This window comes from Adiantum capillus-veneris, chromosome 3 (genome assembly GCF_014529385.1).
Source record: "Adiantum capillus-veneris isolate H3 chromosome 3, ASM1452938v2, whole genome shotgun sequence".
Taxonomy (NCBI): Eukaryota; Viridiplantae; Streptophyta; class Polypodiopsida; order Polypodiales; family Pteridaceae; genus Adiantum; species Adiantum capillus-veneris.
The window spans coordinates 152,227,314-152,243,544 of record NC_140933.1 but is presented as its reverse complement, the minus strand read 5'-3'; the positions used below and the strand labels follow the sequence as shown (position 1 = coordinate 152,243,544).

At 44.0% G+C, this 16,231-nt stretch overlaps 1 protein-coding gene across 2 annotated transcripts in view; it reads left to right on the top strand.

The window, feature by feature from the left end:
- The first annotated feature begins 5,230 nt into the window (after nt 1-5,230).
- Nucleotides 5,231-16,231, top strand: part of NRPC2 (nuclear RNA polymerase C2) — a 259,266-nt gene continuing 248,265 nt past the window's right edge. Inside the window, exons 1-3 of one of the 2 annotated variants that reach the window (XM_086509417.1) lie at nt 5,231-5,570; nt 5,988-6,115; nt 6,397-6,489. In XM_086509417.1, the coding sequence (XP_086365543.1) occupies nt 5,445-5,570; nt 5,988-6,115; nt 6,397-6,489 (347 nt within the window). In that variant the 5' untranslated portion in view covers nt 5,231-5,444. The remainder of the gene's footprint in view (nt 5,571-5,987; nt 6,116-6,396; nt 6,490-16,231) is intronic. The other variant, XM_086509418.1, reaches the window with a different exon arrangement.

Here is a 16,231-nt window from a genome sequence, read left to right as displayed (position 1 = left end):
AATGACATTTTTTGAAGGCTCTTTTCTAAATTCCTTTAGCTTTTCAATTCAACACAAATGCAACCAACAAGCCGACATAGAACTCTTGTCGAAAGCTACCAAAGATGAAAAATCTTTCATCAAGTAATCATCTTATAATTGTCTTTCACCAAGAGGAGCTCCAATCATATCATATCCATTTGTTCCCTATATTAATTATGATGCAAATACATAGCACACATCATGTACAATGTAATTTCCTAAATAATTTCACAATTGTCTTTCCTATGGTGCATCAATCTTGCAAGTTAGTTATTGAACATAGTAGTGATTATGGTGTATATCTCAACATTATTTTAAGCTTTATCGTTCATTAAGGAGAAGGAGTGTTGTATTTTTTTCTAAAGCATGATTGTTAAATCTCATGCATGTAGGATAATTTTTGTTATTGATATGAGTAAATGCACAAAAACTTTGTGTGAATAGCAAAACCTCAAATATGCTTCTATCATATATGCAGCTTTTGCCTAAAGTTGCGTGCTTAGACCCTACACATTGCGGCATGATTGCGAGAACGGTTACGGAGCGAGCTTGATGAAGCGAGCTTTGGAGTGAGTTTTTTTTTTTTTCATCCCACCACCACTACCTCCCATTGCCGCCCCTTAGCACCCATCACCACCCTAGCCCACCACTGGTGGTTAGTGGTGCAGTGTGCTAACTTACTACCACCATGTGCCGCCCCTACTCCTACCACCACCGCCCATTGCCGCCCCTCCCACCAGTGGAGTAGCCAAGGACCTCCTCTCTCTCTCTCTCTCTCTCTCTCTCTCTCTCTCTCTCTATATATATATATATATATATATATATATATATATATATATGCTTTTCCATGACGTTAAAATTCTCTTCTCTTTCTCTCTATCTATCTAGAAAAACCTAAAACATTTGCGATTTTGCTAGTGCCTTGGGTTTTTTTTTTAAAGTCAAACCCTCTCATAGTTCCTCTTCTCTTCCTCTCATGATCCCTCCAACCCATTCCCTCTCTTGCCCCGTGTTCTCTCTCTCTCTCTCTCTCTCTATATATATATATATATATATATAGATGTCCTCCTATCCTGCTCTCCCTATCCCTCTCTCTCTCTCTCTCTCTCTCTCTCTCCACTTGCCACACCTCTCCCCACCCCCTATTCCCTTTCTATCTCTTTGCTCCCACCACACCACCCCTCGAGTCCCTCCAGCCCTAGAGAGAAATGAAACGAAATGGAATGAATTGTTATATTAACTAAAATGGAATGAAATGCTATATTAAGAATTTTCATAAGGCAAAATTGACCTAGGAGACCAAACTGATACAGTTTTGGTGGATCTAATACAATGCATGGGTACAAAGTAAAATGAGAGAGAAAGAGAGAGACAGGGGAGGGGAGAGAGAGAGATAGAAGGGAGGGGCCAGCGGGGGAGGGAGAGGTAGATAGATAGATTTTATTATCGTCCTCGGACGTCAAATATGACATATGGGACCAAAGTTACATGTGATGTAGTATTTGTGTGGCTGATGTGAGTGATTCTTGATGATCCAAAATTGTGGCGATGAAAGTCGCAATGTAGAGCCCACACTATGGCTGAGAGAGGAAAGTGTGTGGTCTAGATCATGGTTGAAAATGCGAAGGAAGTAAGTTTGCATGTAACCAAAAGCTGAGCACTCTAGAAGTGTGTGGTACTTAGACTCTCGAACTTGCAGTGAAAGGCAAAGAGAGAGAGAGAGAGAGAGAGAGAGAGAGAGAGAGAGAGAGAGAGAGAGAGAGAGAGAGGGGATGGGGGTGTGAGAGGGGGAGAGTGGAGTGCAATATATCTTTTTCTTTTTAAAGGGAAAGAAAGGCAGTGCAATGGTGCTTAGGCCAAAAAAAAAGGTCATCCAAAGCAAGAATAGCGCGATCGCTATTCCTTGCTGTGGATGACTTCTTTTTTGGTTTTTTTTTGGCCTAAGCACCCTTGCACTCCCTTTCTTTGCCTTTAAAATTAAAAAAAACAAAAAAAACTGCACTCCCTTTCTTTGCCTTTGCAACCCCCCTCCCTCGCGCACTCCCTCTCTTTCTCTCTACCAGTCTCCTACTCTCTCTCTCTCTCTCTCTCTCTCTCTCTCTCTCCACCTGCCACCCCTCTTCTCTTTATCTCTCTCTCCCTCCCCTCTCTCTTCCCCTCCCGCTATCACTCTCTCTTTCTCTCCCCCTCTCTCCCTCTTTTACAAAAAAAGGGAGGCACTAGAGATACTGCTAGTGCTTTGTTTTTTTTAAATAGCTCTCTCCACCCCCTCTCTCTCTACCCTTGCCACCCTTCCCTCTCGTCCTACTGTGTGTGTGTATGAGAGAGAGAGAGAGAGAGAGAGAGAGAGAGAGAGAGAGAGAGAGAGAGTCTACCCTTGCCACCCTTCCCTCTCGTCCTAGTGTGTGTGTGTGTGTGTGTGTGTGTGAGAGAGAGAGAGAGAGAGAGAGAGAGAGAGGGAGAGAGGCGGGGGTGGATCTCACTCTGAGATGGGAGGGAAGGGTGGGGTGGAGAGAGAGAGAGAGAGAGAGAGAGAGAGAGAGAGAGAGAGAGAGAGAGAGAAGACATGGGGGAGAGAGGGCTGGAGGGGGGTGGAGCTCACTTCGGGAAGGCAAGGGGGAGAGGGAGAGAGAGAGAGAGAGAGAGAGAGAGAGAGAGAGAGAGAGAGAGAGAGAGAGAGAGAGAGGGGGGGGGGGGGGGGGGGGGGGGGGGAGGGGGAGACAACGAGAGAGGGGGATGGTGGGCGAGAGAGAGACACACGCACAGAGGGAAGACATCACGAGAGAGAGAGAGAGAGAGAGAGAGAGAGAGAGAGAGAGAGAGAGAGAGAGAGAGAGAGAGAGAGAGGTTATAGAGTGACTAAGAAAAGAGAGAGGAAGAAGGGAGTAGGAGATAGGAGGACTTTAGGGAAGGAATGGTGGTTTCTAGAGGAGAAGCTGGAGGAAGGAAAGGTGGTTAGAGGAGTAGATGGAGAGAGGAGGTGGAGGAGAGGAAGGATGTTGGAGGAGGAGGAAGAGAAGAGGAGGAAGCACATGGGTGGCAAGAGGAGGAAGGGGAGGTAGGGAGGGCGGCACTCCAAAAAAAGAAAAAGCTCGCTCCATTGAGCTCCCTCGAAGATCTAACTCCATGATTGCTTGTTTTGGAGACAATTATACTCCACAAAAACCAACATGGTCTTATGGGTTAGTTTCATCCACAAGGATTAGAAAAAAGATGAGACTACAAAAGACCTCAGTTTTAAAGCTATCCATGAAAAATTGGCAAAAGGTAATGCTAAATAAATCTCCTTTTGTAATTAAATGCAACATATCCTTCAATTCTCTAAAACACTTGTGAGGTTGAAAGAGGCTGATTAGGTGTTGCTAATTGATAGGCTAACTATTGCACATGGAGAGGCTAATTAGGTGTTGCTAATTGATAGGCTAACTATTGCACATGGCGATATAAAAACATGGAATCGATTATGTAGAGAGCACACATAAAGACAAAGATGGGGATAGAGAAGACGATACACACATATAGGGTCCATCCCGCTCCATGCATGAGTGAGCCTCTCCCTTATGCATGTATCTGATTCAAGTAGTTAACTTGAAAAGAAAGCTAAAAAAGAGAGGTACATTCCGCTTCGGGTCAAAATTAAACTATCTTATTTAAAATAAACTTTTCATAGTTCAAGTGGATTTTAGAGGCCGCCCAAAGTGAATGAGTCCATATATCGGCATCTAGTCATCGGTCAACATATATCAATCACACATTAGATATATCTCACCAATGGAAATCCAAGGTGGAATAGAAATAAAATTATATAATTCATATTTTCATATATATAGCCCCAAGTTATTCGGCAACAATCGACAATCTACACTATTTTCAGCTAATCTTGACCTTAAGTAAAGAGAATTCAAACCATTTGGTTTATTTAAAATGATTGATCAACGAATGCACTTATTTCTCAGAACTATTGATTTTGATCCACCACGAGTGATAGGCTTCATTCATTTGGACAATTCCCACCCATATCAAACTACACAAATTTTAACCATGTTGAATGAAATTTCAAAGTTTTCAAATCACTATAACAAAAACACGTCATACATTGCTTCAAGCTCATTGTTTTGTTCGTGGTTCCTCTACCTCTTATTGTTGTGTTATTGAGATAAAGGAAACTATCATTTGATCGGACATATTTACTTATCAAGCCCCCCCCTCCCCCCCCTCTCTCTCTCTCTCTCTCTCTTCATGCACCTGCTCTCCTTTCTATCATTCGACCAAGGTAGATTGATTATCCCAATTCCCTCCTAATTATCAAGTTTTGAGGGAAGCTTGTTGGATAGATATTTGAGATCTCTTGGCATCATACCTACAACATAAAAAAAGTCCCTCTCACGCGCACGTGTGTGTGAGAGAGATTAAGAACAGAAAATGGAGTGGCCTCTCTATCACCTAAGTGCGGTACAAAAGGTAAGACTTGTTGAATAGAATCTTTGAGGTCTCCTAGAAAACGGAGTGGCCTCTCTATCACCTACGTGTGGTACAAAAGGTAAGACTTGTTGAATAGAATCTTTGAGGTCTCCTTGAATCATTTTATGGCATAAAGATTCTCTTCTTCTTCTTCTTCTTCTAATCTATACAAACAATAGAAAAAGTAGCCTAAACTGACATTTCTTACTCATACTAGTATTGATAACTTCTTGAGCTTGAAGTATGACATGCTCATAAAGTGTTATAACAATTTATATCGCTAACATTGTTGTGAAGTCTTTGTGTGAGTGCCCTGCAAAGCTAATTTGGAGAGAGAGAGAGAGAGAGAGAGAGAGAGAGAGAGAGAGAGAGCCTTCAACCTACTATCAATGACTACCTTACAAGTGAAATTCAGTGGTTTGCTACTTCATTAGGCATTTAAAAAAAAAAACCTTCTTTGTATCCAATGAAAATACCAATCTCTCAAAGAAATAGCGGCTTTAAGGCTTTTTAATGTTGGTTAAGAACAAAGAAGTTTAATTAATGATTTGCTTGAAGAAACAAATTTGAGCCTCATAAAACTACACACACACACACACACACACACACCACCAAGACCACATTCTACAACAAGTATGTGTATCTATACTATTATAAAAGGGGGAGGGATGCCCCCCCCCCCCCCCCACTCTCCGATCTGTGTGCCTCGTAGCTCCGACAAAAACACTGGACAACGTGCGCACAACTGTGAGAGAGAGAGAGAGAGGCGGCGAAAGCCATACTAGTGTGGGCTAAATGTCTACTCAAACAAACTTTGTATGCCGATCTGCCATTTGTCCATTCTCCTGTTTAGTATGCAATTGAAGCCAAATTTTTTGAGGCGAAGGTTTTGGGAAGGCGAAGGTTTTACTTTTGCAGTGTTATAATTGACGTCGCCAAGTAGAGTCGACGAGTAGAACTCCATGGGAGCGGCGGATGGAGGTGACTCCACTCTTTTGAAGGACCGCAAGGGAGGCAAAAGTGAGCATCTGGAGGCTCCTGTCAAAACTGCCGTCGACAAGCTCCAGCTCCTACCAGCCTTTCTCAAAGTGCGCCGCCTTTTGCTTGTGTTTGCAGTGGACTACCATTGTTTCTCCTGATCACCCCTCCTTTGTTTTTTTTGCTTTTGGGGTACAAAAGAAATGATCTAACAACAGTAGAGGCCTTTTCACTGCTAATTATTTGCAAAATTTACTAGAAAATCTAGTCATTAGATCAAACGCCCACTTGCTTATATTATGCTGCTTTTTATATAATGAACTCAACATTAAGGGAGGATTTTCAGGCTGAATTTGTTTACATTAGTGAAAAAGATCTCAACCTACTATATATTTTGTATCTGGATTTTGGATACTTGAAAAGGGAATGATGAAAATTGAGATGAAAGAATTCATAAATTCATTTCATGCTTATTAACTGGTGGACAAAGTCCTGACTTTTCTTACTCATTGTTGACACCGTTGCAGGCCAGGGGTCTGGTGAAGCAGCATATTGATTCCTTCAATTATTTTGTCAATTGCGAGATCAAGAAGATTATTCATGCAAAAGCGAATGAAAAGATTACTAGTGATGTGGACCCCAATTACTATATCAAGTAAGACATGGATGTTAAATTTTCTGTTTCTTTAACCAAAATGGTTTTCTCTGTGGTGAGGTTGCAGATGTTTCATGCTCTTGGTGATAATCAGCAGTTCTTGAACTTTTCTGTTTTCTCAAAAAAGGGTTCTGTTTTAGAAGTGTGAGTCCACTAAGGGCTTTTTGCTTTAGATATTAGAGGGCCTCATTTTTCATGTGACTTTTTCCAAACTAACTCACGAACATTTTCTGCTTCTGGAAGTCTGACTGTGTCGATTTGGTTTCTCTCTCTCTCCTCAGGTACTTGGACATTTACGTGGGGAAGCCATCTCTAGAACAGGATTACATGGTGGAGAGCATTACTCCTCAGCAATGCCGTTTACGAGATATCACGTACATTGAATCAGTGTTCTATTATTGCTAATTGAAATCTGTTTTTTCTTGGCTTGTTAAATTGTTTGCTTTGTGTTATGATGTATGTTTGGTATTTGTACCTATTGGAGCAAAAAGCTCTCTTGGTCTTGTGATTTAGATTTGGGAATGTTATTAATCTTGACAATTATTTGTATCGATATTTCTCTCAAACTTCAGAATGAAAAGAAATTGATCAAGCTTTATGATTGCGGCGAGCGGATGCCGACAAAATAGGCGGCGGAAGATGTGATTGAGACATGGGTTGGCCTCGGATCCGATGGAGACCTCAACTCCGATCTTTTGACTCTGATAGGATCCTTTGGTAACGACACCAGCTGCAACTATGGAGAAAAGAGATTATTGAGGTAGAAAAGAGACAGGACATCTGAGAATGAGAGATCTCTGGGAAAGGCTCTCCATGCTGATAACAAGCTGCATATGCAAGTGCCTAAGGGTGGTCCAGGCACATGGGTTTGGATAAAGAAGGTTCCATCGGCTACCCTCTCTCTCTCTCTCTCTCTCTCTCTCTCTCTCTCTCTCTCGTATTATGGCGCTGCCTGTCATCATATCTGAGGATCTTCAATAAAAAATCGGCAATCGTGTTGAGGTTCTCTCTGTCAGAGGCGTTGTCGGCCAACTAGTTGGATGTACCTATGGCCATGTCAACATCTGAGAGTGGCTCAAGTGTACTCTAGTTGGTTCGGATGAACGCATAGTGAAGGACATCATCTTGCTCGGCAAAGGTACTTTCACTACTATTTTCTCATCACAGGAACTTGCCTCTAGGGTCGTAAGCCGCACCCCTCTCAGCTTTAGGGACAGATTGGTTCTTTTGCATCCGTGGCACGAAGATTTTACATTAGCTGCTCTTGAGGACAGATATGAGGTCCCACAGTATCATGTAAAAATAGCTTTTCCAGAGTTGTCTGCACATTTTTGGTTGCCAGACATGTTGAGGCAGATGGGTTCTATCTTTGGCATACATTCATGTGTTCAGTATAGTTCTAGACATTTGTGCCATCTATAAAGGTGGCTACCACCCCTTCCAAAGTCTTTCCAAAAGTCATCACTTTTGAGTGGAAAAGGGTGTTACATTTGCAGAAGATTGTGGTTGCGGGTGTTATAGGCTTGGACATTCCAAGCCAGAAATCAATAACAACACACGAATAGAAACTACAAAATCACTAAACTTGTGAAGAGAGAGAGAGAGAGAGAGAGAGAGAGAGAGAGACGACACGACAGAGTTCCGAGCCAAGACGCATGGCCCCAAAGATTGGCACCCCTTTTGGTATTTCTTTATTATTATGCTCGCAAAGTACAACTTCTGAGGGTCCAACTCTCCCCAAGACTCTGCATGCAGATGCTTTGCGGAAGAGTGACCCCAAGGGCACTTATAAACTTACAAGGGATGCCCAAAAGCAGAGCCTCAAAAGCATCAGTTCTAAAAGCACTTGATTCCAAAAGCGTGTGCTCTCAAAAGCTCGCATGAAAAGCTGCCAAAAACAATGACCGCAAATCATGAAAATCCGTACAGCCTGCCATGTCATTGGTCAGCGCAATTTACGAAAATCCAGCCAAGGTGCAAGCTTTTCTATTTTTAGGGTTTTAGGCCCCTTGGTGGGTGCTCCATAAGTTCTTTAAGTTGGTGGGTTAGGTTTTTAAACTCCTAACCCCTTTTTAGGCCACTTGTCCGCAACTTCTTCGGTTCTTTCGGATTTTAGTTCCTCTTGCCCACTCGGCCATTTTTGTTCCAATTGGACACGCCATGTCATCACTTTTTGACATTCCCCCCTCTTGAAAGAATTGTAATCTCCCTCGATTACGCTTGCAGAGCAGCCAAATGACACTTTCAGTAGACACGGACTCTATGTACCCATGCACAAGACTCCACCAATCGAGCACTTCTACAAAGACATCAGTCCACTGATCGGTCACATTTCTGTCGAGGGTCTCAGGTCCAAATCGTGATCATTGTAATCTATTTAGCAATTACATCCAGACTACGCTAATCTTTTCACAGATATCTTGATCTACTAAATCTTGTTAGTATTAGATTCATATCCTTTTTTTCACATTTCAGTCAAGCAAACCATGCTCTTGACCATCCCCACAAGACAGTATTCCACATAGCATGCCGTTCACAAAATCACACACATGAACACTGTGTTTGAATGCAGCCATCTGATTCCATCCAGAACTCTTGATGCACCTAGATCAGTGTGCAACCATCTCATCCTTCCGGGACTCTTGATGCACTTACACCAGTATCCAATCATCTCATCCAGATAGACATCTTGATGCACTAGGATCTCATTCAATTCACATTCACTTAGCCATCACATCTAGATCTCACTGATCTCTAACAAATGTCTATATGCTCTAAGTTCAAATTATTTATCAAACAAAGGTGTAGACATTTCATCTTTCTCTATGTCTCTTAGCACACATGAAAGAGCACATTTGTTGAGTTCAATTAAGGAAATTTCCAATTCAATGTAGAGTTGTCCATAAAGTCATTCCGCAAAATACTGTCAGCCTGGTAGTATTCCTAAAATCTCAAAGAGAAGTTAGTGACTTTATTCAATATTGGCAATCTGTGACAAAGGAGTGGAGTGGCTCCCCTCTTGTGCAGTCCTCACCGCACCAGATTCAACCTGCTGATCGGTAACTTTTGGCATAGACATTGCTAATATTTCAAAAGCTTCGAGGTACAACTCTCTTTGAAGAGAATTTGCAATGTTCTCCTCCATCCACTTAGCATTGAGGGCCAAAAAGAACCCTTGACCAAATTATCTAGTGGACCTAGCTTACCTTTCTGTTCTTTTCTTGTGCCCTGTGACCTGTTGGTAGCCCCATTGGCCTCCCCTGTTCACTTGCACTTCAATTGTTGGAATTCTGTGATGAACCATCAATAGATTCCCTTGCTTCATCGGAATTCTCGTATATACTATCATATGATTCCTTGTCTCTTCCGAAATCCTCTTATGAACTTGTACCTGGTTTCCTTGGTTCGTTGGAACCCTTGGATCACTATCATTTGATTCCCTTGCTTCTCTGAAATCTTCTGATGAACTTTTATCCGGTTCCCTTGGTTCGTTCTCTTCATTGGTTGGAAGACCCTTGCCCTATTGAGGTGGACACTGGCTTGTTTGTAGGATAAGTCAATAAGGTGGCATGCATTCCAAAACCTTGCTTGGCATGTCCTAGAAGTCTCTGAGTAGAGTCAGACTTCTATTGGAGAAAATATGGTTGAATCTCTTTCGGCAAACCACAACAAAACCGCTCAATTTGGTCCCTCAAAGTGACCCTTTGAAACGAGGACACAGGCAAGTAGGTATCCCAAAACCTCCGGAGTAGTCATCTAACGTGTCTTTCTTAGTCATTCTCAGATGATGCCAAGCCTTCTTATCCAGGTAGAAGTGAAAATTCTCTTGAATTTTACCCACTTCTTAGGTGCTTCTTTGCGTAACAATTGAGTAGATCACCATGTCTGCGCATTTCCTTTCAAGTAAGATGCCGCCCTTCGCACATTGGAGCGTTCCGAGATGTTGCCACGATAATTGCTCAAGATGAGGCACACCCGGGGCTGATTTGATGCACCTTTGGATCCTTCTCGATGTGGGATTGTGGATGGCCACCAAGGGGTAGATCTGGGGCTGAATTGCGCTCCCGATATGAGAGGAAACAAGGGCTGAAAACTGGCTGCAAAAACGCAGATCTGGCGCGCAAAATGCAGCAAATCTCTAGTGTAAAGCAGGGCTGAAAACACAGATCTCGACGATGCCGACGTTGGACAACAATGGGAGCACTTGATGACGGCGAGGGAATGGCCGAGGTGAGGCTCGATGGGCCATTGGGCTGTCGAAGTACCGGACCGCAACGGGATGCTAGTGAGGCTAGATCCACGAATCGGCATGGGAATGCACAAGCGCTAGGGTGAAAATCTGAAAACACTTGAAGATCTGGTCCCAAAAACGCTAGGCTGCTCTATCTCCAAAACACTGAGCTGATCCTGGCACTTGTTGCAATGCTTGGAAATGCTAGGTTTGATGCTCCTTTGTAGGCCCAATCTGCTAGTTAGAAACCCTTTAGGTCTGTCCACCAATCCAACAAATTAAATTATTAAATGATTTAATCTATAAGTTTTTGACTATCGCTAAGTTTTGGGGTGAAACTGTCGACGCCCACCGTAGTGTAACAACATCTGTCAAAACGCAAGTACAAACCATTTATGCGAGAGGGCTCCAAAACTGGAAAATTGGCTCTAGAAGTGGATGAAGCATGTCCACGTGGCACATAGAGCCATGTGCACGTGACATCCCCTCCTGCTTAAGGTGAGGTACTGGTACTGAACTCCATGCACACCATAAGATGGTCTCAGATGAAGTTCCTTCTAGATGATGTCCTCCATGGCGACTTTTGAGAGAGAGGCTTCCTTGGGTGATGTGGAAATGTCCAAAACACAAGGATGGTGATGATGCATCTACTCGCAAACAATGTATTGCCTCTTGAATCAACGATACCCTTGTTGGTTACCGGAAAACAATAACCTTTGCTACCCCAACTCGGATGGTATGAACCAAACTGCAAATCGGATGGATGCTCGTAGAGCGAATGGCGGGATATGCAAACGCCGATGTCCACGAAGGTTACTGGCCAACCTATGCTGTCCCTACGCGGGAAAATTGACAAGAGCAACGCTGAATGGGAGATGAAGATGGATACGTCTTTTGGAATGCCCACGAACCATGGAAAGTCCTCTGTATGATGTCTCATGAAACCGCCAAGTAACTCCTCAAAGATAGAGACTCCTCTTGGGGCTTGGACTAGATTGCCGTATGATTGAAACTCTAGATGAATCCTCGTCTCTGTAACGGATGTGGTTGCAAATGCAAGCTCACGATGCGTGCGAACTTCCACGGTGGTTGCCTCGAATTGGAGCCCTTCGGCTTCGGATTGATGGCTACCAAGAAGATGCAGATGGTGTGGACCCCGATGTGCTGCCAAAGATGTTTACAGATCAATGCGGTGCAATGCCTCTTCTGGAATGATGGAATTTTCCAAGCAGATGGGAGAGATGGTTGTTCAAACAATGTCAAGACTCCAAAGCTAATATGTTGATTGGGATGGCGCCTTCATTTGTCGTCATAGGTCGCCAACAAATTTTAATACCGCAATCAACATCTTCATGCTTCCAATGCATGTCTTCAATGATGCGATCTGTCATGTCAAAGAATTTATGATTGCAAATATCCATGCTAGGATCTCTTTATGTCAAGTGGTCGAGCGCGCACACCAAGTCAACGACCCTCTCGCAAGGCGCACCGCAACTGTAACCCCCGGTATACAATATTTGCATTTCCTACACTCAAGGCGCACAGTCCTACGTGCAATTACAGGTCTTGCAGTACCCTGAGTGAGAAGCGTTCTTGGGCGAAACGCTACAACACACACTCAAAGACTCAACAGAAAAACAATTCCAAAGATTAGCGGATCAGTGCAAAACTTTCAAAGCTCTGATACCAATGTCAGGTGCAGCGGAATTGAAATGGTGAAGATCTAGGTTTAACATTTACACAAATCCTTTTCTTTCTTTCTTTGCGTTAGTGATTCCTTTTAGCCTGAATGATGGTTCCTTTTACTTTTTCCTGAAGAGAGGGATGAGAGAGTGTGGTAGAGATGTGTAGAGGGAGAGAGAAAGAGAAGAGGAGAATGACACTCGATGGGGTCCCAACCAACCCTCTCAAGGCCTCCCACACCGTTGCCGATGTGGTTTTTGCTTTTGATTGCGTTAATGGAGCGTACACACATGCAATACCTCAAGTGTAGACTCTACTGACTCGGATGATGATTGTCACCACGATAACTCGGGCACCTCCGGGGCTGATTTGATGCACCTTTGGATCCTTCTCGATGTGGGATTGCGAATAGCCACCAAGGGGGCTCCGGATGTGAGAGGAAACAAGGGCTGAAAATTGGCTGCAAAAACACAGATCTGGCGCGCAAAATGCAGCAGATGTAGCGCGTAAAGCAGGGCTAAAAACGCAGATCTCGATGATGCTGACAATGGAGCCCTCGATGATGACGAGGGAATGGCCTAGGTGAGGCTTGATGGGCCATCGAAGTACCAGACTGCAATGGGATGCTAGCGCGGCTTGGATATGGGCCAGATCCAAGCCGAACCGGTAGGGGAAAGGCTGGAATCTGGGTATGCAATTATTAGTGCATCAAGACACCTCTTATAGATCAACATGGTCCGGGGTGTGATGGCTAATTTTGGTACGCTAGAATATCAAGAGCTCCAGTCTGGAATGAGAATATATACTCCTTATTGGATGAGATTTTTTTGGAAAGCCAAGGACCCATGGTATCAAGAGCTCGATCTGGAATGAGAAAACTGATTGTCCCTCGGAATGTCCCTTGGAACCCTCGAAATTTTTGAGCTAACTTGAGTTGTTTTGCAGATATACCGTAATCGCGGATGATTACTCTTCTGTCAGAAAGGGGAGATCTCACAAACTACTGACGTATCAAGCACGGAAGACCTAAGCCAACCTACAAATCCCGGCCGAGGGGCCTAAATCCTAAGAAGCAGCAGCAGAAGAAGTCTTACCAAGTTACAGATCCTCGTCGAGTGGGGGCAACTTATTAAAGAGGTTTTACCAACTTATGGGATCCCGTTCGTTGGTGGCCCAAGTGAATAAAGGCAAAACAGGACCCACACACACAAAGAGAGATTAATTTGCAAGCGGATGATGATGTGGCAGGACTGTACAGACATTCCTTTATTTCTGTTGACATGTTGAAGTGGCACTGTATAGACGCTCGTAATTCACGTTGACAGACTGCTGACGTGGCAATACTGATTTCCGTGAAACGCGCTGATGGCTTGTCCGTTCCACGCTTTGGGCTAGATGCTTTTAGGCTTCATGCTTTTCATGTAAATTGCTTATGGATGGGCCTAGGGCCTTTAAATCATAGTTACCCGGAACGCGGAACGGGAACGGCGACGGGATCCCTGCGGAACGGGGGAACGGCTAGGGGTCCGGAACGGGAACGGCGCGGAACGGGAGGTATAAAAAACACCCAAATAGTGCATTTTTAAGCTCCTTGTGTTTAAATACAAGGAGTATTAGAGTGCTTTGACTGTAATACTCACAAAAAACTCGTTTTGAAGACCATTCAACCTTGCTATGACTAGATGATGATGGAGAGAGAGAGAGAGAGAGAGAGAGAGAGAGAGAGAGATTTGAGAGAGTGGGAGGGAGAGGAAGAGAGCTTGAAGGCGTGAAGCCTTGAGCCTTGAGAGAGTGAGTCTTGAGAGGGAGAGATCTTGAGAGTGTGAGAGGGAGAGAGCTTGAGCCTTGAGGATTAGCTTGTGGAGAGAAAGGGGGAGGGGGGTGCATTTTATGAGTCCTTGAGACATTGCACATTTTTTCAATTTTTGCCAAATTTGTTTGTAGCCGTTGGCCGTTCCGTGGGCATTCCGGAATGGCCGTTCCGGTTTGCACTGGCCACCCGAAACGTCAAACGTTCCGGGACGCTTCGGAACGTTCGGGAAGGGAACTGCCCCTCGGAACGCCGGAACGGGGGCTAGGGGGCATTCCCCGGTAACTCTGCAAGTTTAAATATGTGCCATGGGCTCATTCTCACGCTCCCACTTGGAGGTGCATATGGAACTGAAACACGATGTTCAGTGTGAACTTAGTGTTAGGTGCAGTGGAATGAATGTTGTATTTTCTCAAGATTAGTGATCTTTATTTCTCAAGGTTCCTTTTAGTTCTTAGGGAAAGAGAGAGCTTTCCGTCTTATGGAGAGTGCTATGATCACGAACAAAGTGAGTGGATATTGTGCGTGCAAGTGAATGAGACTGAGAGAAGGAGAGAGAAGAGATACGACACCCGAGAGGTTGTAAAACCCTCCTCCGAAGGTCCCACTCTCGTCGGCGAGTGTGGTCTACTTTGATTGCACAAAGGTGTACAATGCGTATGCTATGTACTGATGCAATGGGACTATGCCGATGACGACGACGGTGGTGACGACGACGACTCGATGGCTGAAATCTGTAGGCTTCTAATCGCTGAATTCGGGACTGTTTCGGTGGTTGAAAATGACTGTTTTGGCTGTGTTTTCTTGGGCTAAACTTGGGGGATCATCTGCAACTGAATGGGGGTTGGTCTGCTACGGTTCTACTGCTAAAAACCTGCGTTTTCTGCTGCGGTATGGCTGAGAATCAAAAACGCTGAGGCTTCTTGCTGCTGGTCAAAACGCTAGGCTGATTTGGAGTTGAAAAGCAGAACGCTGAAATGCCTGATCTGCAAAGCAAAAACGCTAATGGTCCTTGCCAAAAACGCTACTGCTGATCTTGATCTGCAAAGCAAAAACGCTGATTTGGCTGCTTGGAAAAAACGCTAGCAATGCTGGTGGATGCTGCTGGCGATGGCAGTTATCTGCTAGCGCTAGGGTACTTGGGGTGTCGGCGATCCAGGCTAGGCTGAAAACGCTAGATCTTGCGGGTCGGCGAGGATGGGGTCTCCAAAAACGCCAAGGTGCTTGGGGGGGTACTACTGAGAAGTTGCCTGTAGAGTGGGAAGCTCCTGCTGCCTCTTCTGCTAGAAAGTGTGAACTTTGGTTTGCTTATATATTAACTTAGCAAAATTGCCCTACCTACTTTTGTTGGAAAGTCACTTAAAAATAATAAGTGAAAATCCCAATAAATAGGAAAATAGGCTAAATGCACTGGAAAATTCCCCTAACTGATGCTAATGGATTCAGATGGGAATTCCAATGATCATGCTGTGTGCAACCGGAGGATATGCATCTATGCTAAGTGATTGGGCATGCACGGTCTACGAATAGACTCACAAAAGTGCCAGATCACTGCTAATCTAGACTTTACTTGACTGACTGAACCCTGCTGTGGTGTAGCTTGTCCATGGACACAGAGGGTTGGGATGTGTCACGTGACATCCCCTCCTTTTCAAAGTGAGGTACTGGTACCGAACTGTATGGCGTCGAGGAAGATCGCCAACAGCATCCGGAATCCTGGAAGGGACTCTTCGCCGGCCCACTCTGATGTGTGGGTCGTGCGGTACTTGAACTTCATAAAGGTCTGCAACGCTTGCTTCTTTGGGCCACGCTGAAAGCGACACAAAGTCTTCTGAATCTCCTTTCTTGCTTCAACTTCATCTAGAGTGCTGCTTCTTTCGTCTTCAAGAATCTCCATGGCTGAAAATTCCTGAAACAATCTCCAACACAAAACCATGAACATACCCATTCCATGTAAAGTGAAGGAAAAAAATCTTGTCTTCTCTAAAGACTGTGTATGCAATGTAGATGAACATAGAGACGGAGTGACAAACCACACATGCAAACAATGAGGTTGAATCTTTTCTGTTTGATCGAAATCAATCAACTGTGGCTATTCACAATGGAAATGCCCATGTTTGGTGCTCATACAATCATGTGCTCTTTCGGAAACTGTGTCATGCCAAGGAAGAGACATGGAATGTGACTTCCTGACATACAAACTTTTCAACTTTTCATGCACAATCCGCATACATTCGTGCTCATCCATGAGAGAAACGTGCTCAACATTCAATATGTTATGCCTAGGAAAAGGGATCACATAACGATGCTGACTGAAATACAGGAAACCTTCACGAATGAAACACCCGTATCAATCATGCGTACACATAATACTTCCTGTGATGGTTCTTTG